At 37.9% G+C, this 8,724-nt stretch overlaps 1 protein-coding gene across 5 annotated transcripts in view; it reads left to right on the forward strand.

Moving 5' to 3' along the window:
* LOC149533740 (aluminum-activated malate transporter 9-like) overlaps window positions 1-8,489 on the forward strand; it is a 55,729-nt gene extending 47,240 nt beyond the window's left edge. For 3 of the 5 annotated variants that reach the window (XM_089803554.1, XM_089803553.1, XM_089803552.1), the window contains exons 3-7: window positions 3,142-3,279; window positions 3,409-3,678; window positions 3,835-3,971; window positions 4,065-4,211; window positions 7,128-8,489. In XM_089803554.1, coding sequence (XP_089659680.1) covers window positions 3,142-3,279; window positions 3,409-3,678; window positions 3,835-3,971; window positions 4,065-4,211; window positions 7,128-7,835 — 1,400 coding nt within the window. In that variant the 3' untranslated portion in view covers window positions 7,836-8,489. The remainder of the gene's footprint in view (window positions 1-3,141; window positions 3,280-3,408; window positions 3,679-3,834; window positions 3,972-4,064; window positions 4,212-7,127) is intronic. The other 2 variants (XM_089803556.1, XM_089803555.1) reach the window with 1 other exon arrangement.
* The last annotated feature ends 235 nt before the right edge of the window (window positions 8,490-8,724 follow it).

Here is an 8,724-nt window from a genome sequence, read left to right on the forward strand (position 1 = left end):
GTGAAGAATCTCCAGAAATATTTCAATGCTGTTCTCGTCACATCCTCAATGGTGGCATCTGTCCTTGCTTAGGGATATGCTATATTTTCTCGTGTAATCTTAAGATGTGTTATGTCTTTCCGTAATTCTTTTTAAGTCTTTTTAGGTTTCTTATTCCTTCCCAAATCAGTCCATTGTTCTCCATGTCTTATCAGTCTCTCCATCACTCTCGCACACCAAATTAGCTTAGTTTATCCCTAATATATGATCCTTTACTATAATCATTTCCACTGGCCACATCTCAAAGACTTAATATGCATCATACATGATCAAATTTTTATCAAGGCTAAGTTGAGGGATGGAAAATTCCAAATAGGGGACTTATTGAGGTATTCTCTTAAACTACCACACCACCTCCTTTTATACCTTTAGGGCCCATTTGGTTGCTGGCATAGGAATTGAAAATTAGAATAAAAAAATGGAATGGGAATGGAAATGGGGAATGCGAATGGAAAAGGGCAATTTCCAATCCTATTTGGTTCACTAGGAATTCAATTGAGAATATGTTAATCTGTTGTTTGGTTGTACAAAAATGGAATAGGAATAAGGTTAAGTTTTGTATTTTTAAAAATATTTTGCTAAAATTTTTTTGTTATATTGTTTTTTGGTTAATTTTTTAAATAATGGTAAAAAAGTTAATTTATTTTCATTTTTAAAAACAAATAGATATAAAAAAAAATTGTTATTAAAAAAAAGTTAAAAAAAAAGGGTTATAATTTAAAAAAAATTACAATTTTTTTTAAATTTAATTTTCTTTAAAAAATAGATCAGATTGGGAATAGGAATGGCCTATTCCAATAACAACTATTTTTGGCATAGACATGTGCTCATTTTAGGGGCAAAATTGGAATATGTCTTCCTATTCCCAATTTTGATTGAGTGTACAAAACAGCGAATATACAACATATTCTAATTTTTTTCTCTTATTCCAGTCCTATTCCAGCAACCAAACGGGCCCTTAGATAATTGGAGACCAGTAACATGAGATTGAAAGCACCTTAGAAGGCAGCACAGTTTGGGAAAGAAACAACACATAGAGGTGTATTGGCCTTAAAAATCTAGTCCCATCATTTACATAAGCACTACAGTGGGAACAAAGAGGCATTTCCCAGGGTAACCTTTGCAGATCTTCCCTCTAGGAGTGCAACTATATTAACTCTAGTGTCTTGACTGGGTGTTAAAGGGGGTCAGCACTATCCATCTTTGGTGCAGGTGTCTACAGAGGGCAAGAACATCCATACTCAAGACCAGAGTCCTTCAAGGTGCCCATTATAGACGATTGAACTGCAAAGGAGTATTTGCATGAGCAACTTAAAGTCCCTGTCCTGCAGAAGCTTTAGGGTCAAACATTAGAGTCTCTGTTGATATTCGAGGGCTGGAATTTTCCAAGATTCTTGTTCTAGAGCTGTTCTTCCTAGTTCTTCAGTTAGTTTATCCCTAATATTTGATCCTTTAATAATTTCCACTGGCCACTTCTCAAAGATTTAATATGCATCATACATGATCAAATTCTTATCAAGGCTGAGGGATGGAAAATTCCAAATAGGGGACTCACTGAGGTATTCTAGATATGTAGATAATTGGAGACCAGTAACATGAGATTGAAGGCACCTTAGAAGGCAGCACAGTTTGGGAAAGAAACAACACATAGAGGTGTATTGGCCTTAAAAATCTAGTCCCATCATTTACATAAGCACTACAGTCGCAACAAAGAGCATCTCCCAGGGTAACCTTTGCAGATCTGCCCCCTAGGAGTGCAACTATTTTAACTCCAGTGTCTTGACTGGGTGTTAAAGGGGGTCAGCACTATCCATCTTGAGTGTAGGTGTCTACAGAGGGCAAGAACATCCATACTCAAGACCAGAGTCCTTCAAGGTGCCCATTATAGACTATTGAGCTGCAAAGGAGTGTTTGGAGTGTTTGCATTAGCACCTTAAAGTCCCCGTCCTGCAGAAGCTTTAGGGTCAAACATTAGAGTCTCTGTTGATATTCAAGGGCTGGAATTTTCCAAGATTCTTGTTCTAGAGCTGTTCTTCCTAGTTCTTCAGTTAGATCCACTCTACAAATATCCAAGGTACTTATTTTCTCATCTCCTATGTTCTACATTACATTTCTCAGCTCCTGCAGTTAATCTAATTAGAAGTAAAAATCCGAGAATTTGGAAAGGTTTGATATATTTGCTCGCTTAGATCAGTTTGTCAGTACGTTTCAATTATATTAGGGGCAAGAAAGATTGTGCAATCCCAGGGTTTCCAAATTTATTCTTTCACACGTCTTAATATTTGCTTAGATCATTGATATCCAGTTCTTTCTATCCTTGCATATAAATCAAACCAGTTATTATCTTTTTTGATCGGTAATATTTTGCTTTTGACTGGGACCATGAACCAGTGAGGTTACAAATCTGGGGGATCTCATCTCCAAATCCAACACCCAAGACTTGCGAGCACAGAAGCTTGGTAGGGACTCTAAGCCCAAGGGAGCAACCAACACACTCCCAATGTGGGTCTGGCACAAAGCCCACAAGCACTCCTAGCTCAACAGTGGTGTGAGAGCTGAGCGGCATTAACACTGTAATCTTCATCTCCATCGGCTTGAATGCCATTTGACATGAACACTGTAATCTCCATCTCCATCGGCTTGAATGCCGTTTGGCATGAACACTGTAATCTGCATCTCCTTTCACGTGTACCAATCCATCAGCATTAACTCTGTCCTTATCTCCATAAGCACAACCACCTAGGTGGGCCCAACCAGCATTAACACTGTTTTAGGACAAGCAGGGATTTGAACCTTGGTTGCACCGTTAACAGTGCAACCACAACACCACTACACCACAAGGTGATCCCCAATCAAACCAGTTATATTATCCATGTGCCTTGTCAGTGAATTGTTGATTTGTTTTATTTTAATGTATTTTTGTCCATTTGTGCATATTCCTGAATTTAGATCAGAGTCCAGACCATTAGAATCATTTCTAATTTGTCTTATCAATGAATTGTACTTTATTTATGCCAATGTATTTAAACTTTGATTCCACCTGTTTCTGAATAGTTTATGCAATGATCTACCTGGAATATAAACTTCATCTGCCAAATGCAGGTGCTACTCTGAGTAAGGGATTTAACCGAGGTCTAGGAACATTTACAGCTGGTGGCTTAGCTTTTGGAGTTGCAGAACTAGCAATGTGCACTGAAAAATGGGAGCCGGTGATATTTATCATAAGCATATTTACTGCAGGTCAGTTGAAAATATTCATAAGATTTAAAAGTTTCTGAACTGTTGTTCATGATATTCAAATTTTAGGTGCATGGATTGAATCCAATCCTTTCCTAGTCCCTGACTATGGTGCTGGTTGGTTGCTTTCAGGTTCACTTGCCACTTTTGCTAAGCTACACCCGAAGATGATACCTTATGAATATGGATTTAGAGTGTTCCTAATAACATTTTGTTTCATCTTAGTATCTGGATATAGAACCAGGACATTCATTCACACGGCAATAACACGTTTTCTTCTCATTGTTCTGGGGGCTGCTGTTGCTTTTCTAATTAATGGCTGTATTCACCCAATTTGGGCAGGAGAAGATCTACACAAACTGATAGTGAAGAACTTTATGGGTGTTGCAAATTCCCTTGAAGGTGAGTTATAAACGAATCAATTACAATATGTGCTGCTTAATATTGGGGACTTCAATTATTTCAATGAGTTGATTGTTTGTGCTTATTGCTTGATCAGTCAAATTATTTGTCACTTGCATTATTAATTTTCACTTGATCTGAAAATACTGTTTGTAGGTTGCATGGCTGGATACCTTTCAGGACCAGAGTTTGAGAGGGTTCCATCAAAAATCCTTACATGTCAGGCTTCTGATGAGCCAGTGTATAATGCCTATAGAGCAGCCATGATTTCTGCATCTCAAGAGGAAACACTGGTAGGCTACATTGATGGTTCTTCACCATATTCCAGTCATACTTCACAGTTTTTGTTTTTCCTTGAAAGTATCTGAATTTTTTTAAGTGCTTAGGGAAGCTTTGCAAGCTGGGAGTGGCCTCATGGAAATTACAAAATGATGAAGTATCCCTGGAAAGACTATGTTAAACTGGGAGGGGCTTTGAGACATTGTACATATATGGTTATGGCATTGCATGGTTGTATACTCTCAGAGATACAGGTTAGTGTTTGAAGATACGAGGTTAAACCTCAAGTAGAAATTTTTCACAACATAACCAAGGGTCCATAATATTGATTGGTTTCACTCTAGCATTTCTTTTCTGAAATAGATTTTTCTTTCTCCAGACTTACGTCTCTATCGGATATTGGATCACTTCGTGTTCCGTACCATTTGGTAGATTTGATTGTCATAATGAGCAGTTTCTTATTTGTACAGGAGCTTTTTATTTTCCAACAACAATATAACTTGCACATTACATAAGTTCTTTGCATATTGTTTGTTGTTATGGACATCGTACCGATATCTTAGCCTTGTTGCGTCCATAAGCAGTGCCATTGTTTTTAATTACAGATTGTAGAATGGACATCAATCAGAATAATAGAACATACATTCAATTGTATGTATCAAAAGAACATTTAATGCAATTACCATAAGCACCAAAGCAGGCTAGGGAACCATATATTTTATTGTTTACCAAAAAGCAACTACATCATTCATATTCCGGAGTTCTTAAATAGAGGTCGGTTGGTTAGGAAGACCAACCGACACATCCCCTCGCTAACAACTACCCAGCCCTAGACAATCTTTAATTACAACAATGTATTATTAGGCCCTACATCCATCCCTCCCCAAAAAAAGAAGTCATCTTCCAGATGACTGTAGTAAAACCAAGAAGAACTATACTTCAGGAAGTAGGGAGGGAGAGGACGTATGTGGACTGGAGGCTCGGTGGTATACGCTACAACTCCCGTTCTGTAGCCATGTGCTTAGCTCAAACTCCTTGAAGTAGGTGTGAGGCATCCATTCTATCCTTTCTGCCTCTGCCAATTTGGCTTCCAGAGTTGCTTTCTCAGCCTGCCATTCCACCTCCTTTTGCCTTGCCAAATCCTTTACTGCTTCTAGCCACCTCGTTAAGTCCTTTCCCTGTTGCAGTGGCAGGAAGGTGCCTTGAAATGCTTCCTCCTTCCGGGTCAATGAATGTAGGAGTAGTGGCTGCTCAGGTGTCATGGGAACAGTATGTGCAGTCTGCCAAATCACTGCTGCCTGATCATGCCCAACTACACTCTGCATAAGTAATTTCTGGTCCATATGGCAGTCTGTCTGCATAAATGCTACTAGTGACTGTGCTACTTGGACGATGGCTTCTAAATTCTGTCTCTGAGCGTGTTTTATGATCTCCTTAGTAACCATCTCCATGTCCCACAACCCTTTGAGGAAGTTTTCATCTTTTTCCCTAAATGAAGGTACTGCTATTCCTACTTCAATTGGCACTAATGGCTCCTTGTGGGCAGGGTTATCATTTCAAATTTGCCCAACAAATTATCTGCCTTTGACAACATCAGTGTGTCCTCATCTTGTGCTACTGGTGGTGTACTTGTACTTGTTCTCTCCATGGACTTCTCCCTCTGTACCACCTTCTTGCCAGCAGGTTGAACCAATAAGGCAACTGGTGTTAGGATTAAACCATGGATAGAAATAACAATTACATGCAAATATAACCAATATCAGAAAATAATAGATCACACAGAAAAGAACACAAGAGACCAAGATTTAACGTGGTTCACCCAATCCTTGAGCTATGTCCACCAAACAACAAGTCCGATATTATTACGATCTAGTGATTACAACCTAATTACAATCTGTAATCCCTTACAATTCAATACCGCCGCAAGAACCAATTTTTGCATCACCTTATGAAATAATCCCTAACCCCTGTCCCTTTTATACAAATATTAAACCGCTTTAGGGTTATAATTAATAATTACATGTTGGCCCAAAATTTCGATAAAGTAGGGCCCAATTTTTTTTTCGGGGCGATGTCCCAAGCCCCAAAGAATTTATGAAGTATGTACAGTACTTTCTTGATCAGTCACCACAAACTAACAATCTCCCACTTGGGGACCGATCAGGCTCCACACTAAACAACTGGTTGAGCCACCTCAGTACCTTCTGGTGTTGCCAATCTAACACTCTGAAACTTTCCTGTGGCCCTGAAGATCTATCATCTTAGTGTTAGGCAACTGTTAAAAATTATGCTTACTAATTGCTTTTGATGGATGTATGTGAAAACAGAGATTTAAATTTCTGTATTCTTTTCCCCTAGCTTGCCGAACCTGTAATCATTATATACCTTTGTTGAGAACTGTAAGCATATTTTCTTGGGAGCATTGATTTTTTTTTTAGAAAATTTTATATCTGATTTAAGGACATTATATTACTGTGCATCACCCTGTTTCCAGATTGCTGGTCTTTCATTTACATGCAAAATATGGTGAAGATAATTGTTATTCTATCTAATATTGGGATCTATGAAATGGGAGGAATTTGGGAGTTTGATTTGATATTAGTGTTGTAGTGTCAGCTGATGTTATGCACTCAATCTTATAAAATCTGCGTATCTCTCAGAATTGCTGATTCTGATTTGTGTTCTGCACCATCTAAATCCATTTGTGATTATGTTTAGGGGTATGGAAAGTACTTAGCAGGTTGAATGGTTCTTCTTTACAATGTACTTCTTATGTTGAAAAGTTATGTAGACCTTGCTCCTTTTGGGAATATTGGGTAAAGTTCTATGCTTTGGTGTAAGTGACATATCTGCTGGACAAATAGGCTACCAAGTCGCAAAATACAACATATTTCATTCACAAAATGTAGTTTGGATGATTGCTTATTATATTCAGTAGTCCAAGAATCCTGCTATTCCTGTTTCTTTGGAAAATAGAACGTCTGATCCATTTCTTTTGAAAGAATAACAGTGTTTTTTTATCTAATGAAATTCTATTTGAGATCACCATAGGAAACACTTTGGACTCTGTTGAATAATGCAATCTTGGGAAGTCATTTGTTGTCCCAGTTGGTTCATATTAGTTCTTTTCTGTATCTAGTTAGAAATTTGACTTGAGATTGCATTTGCAGGCCCCTAGTGAACTTCGTCATGTTTTCAGGAATGAACTACGGCTAGTGAGTGCTGAAGGTGTAAATGTTTTACGTGAACTGGGCCATAACCTCGATAACATGATTAAATTGAAGAGTAAAGATGTGTTAGCTGAAGTTCACAAAGCAGCAGAAGAATTGCAAGCAAAGATTGACGCACACTCTTATCTTCTGGTAAATTCAGACAGATGGGTCATTGGGAATAGGGACACTACTGCACCAATTCAAATTGATGAACTGATTGAAGATGAGGGACATGATCAGCCAGGGAATCTTTCACATCAGATGTCAAACAGTAATCACCGACCTTTTGATCATGACCGTCGGGTTAATGTTCTTTCAAGAAATTGGCATAGTCATAATTCCAACTTTGGGACGACATCTATCACTGTAGCAAAAGCGCCAGAGAAGAAAATGTGCAAGCAAGTCTCTTGGCCTTCACCACTCTCCATTGACATTGATCACCCAGATGCACGCACACGAGAACGAACCTTTGAGAGTGCAAGTGCACTTTCCTTGGCTACATTTGCCTCACTTTTAATAGAGTTTGTGGCAAGGCTTGATAACTTAGTCAAATCATTTAGTGAGCTGAGCGATAAGGCTAAGTTCAAGGAGCCTGGGGCTTGCTCTTCAAATGAAACCAACAGCATCTGCCAAAGGGTGTTGAAATTTTTCAGATTGCGATCATAACTGCTATTGTTAGTTCTTGGTAGCTTTTTCTTGATGCTAGCAAGCTGTGATGTTGCGCAGCAACAATCTAATCAGGAACTAGAATGAAGTAGAAGGCATTAACTGTTCATCTGGAACTAATTATAATTACCAACCTTTTGCTTCTGGATTTTGAATGTGTGCCAATTTTATGTGAGCCAACCTGCACATTTTTCATCTCCGTGCAGCTCTCTTGCCCTGATGATGGTTCACAGAGTGTGAACCGAAATGTTGGCTCATAAAATTGGCACAATTAAAATCCAGAAGTAAAAAGTTATTATTATGGATTGTGGAAACACACTAGCAATGAAATTAACCAACCATGAGATAACATACCTTTTTTGGGATGTTCAAACACCAGAGAGTCCTCCAACTGTAATATTAAGGGCGCTGAGAATACCAGGCTGAAGGACTACAGCTGACGTTTTTATAACTTATACAGCTGGAAATAGTTTAGTCATCTTGCAAATCTGACTTAGCCAGCACTATTGTAAATTCCGTTTATAATCTGTTTTCCTAGCCTTTTATATCATCTTTTTAAGGGTGAAATCGCAATTAAGTGCTGGGATGAGGGTTTAAATTTTAAATGTTATGTATAATGTATATATTTAAGGTCAATTCTGCATATTCATATCATTTCTCATTTCTCATTTAGTTTTGTGTTTATTTTGATGAAGTGTATTGATACATGTATGTATCAACAAATGAAGCAATCTTGTATGAGGTTGGGTTTAGTGCTTGTTTTACCTACTTCTATACACATATTCTCACATATTTAATCCTTACCTTATAGGTATATGCATTTTGATATGCTTAATTTTTTCACATGTTAGTCAAACTTATCTATATTCTTAATATACCAAATCGAGAG

Source organism: Cupressus sempervirens, chromosome 10 (assembly GCF_028749045.1).
Source record: "Cupressus sempervirens isolate cs-2001-9-10 chromosome 10, ASM2874904v1, whole genome shotgun sequence".
Lineage (NCBI taxonomy): Eukaryota > Viridiplantae > Streptophyta > Pinopsida > Cupressales > Cupressaceae > Cupressus > Cupressus sempervirens.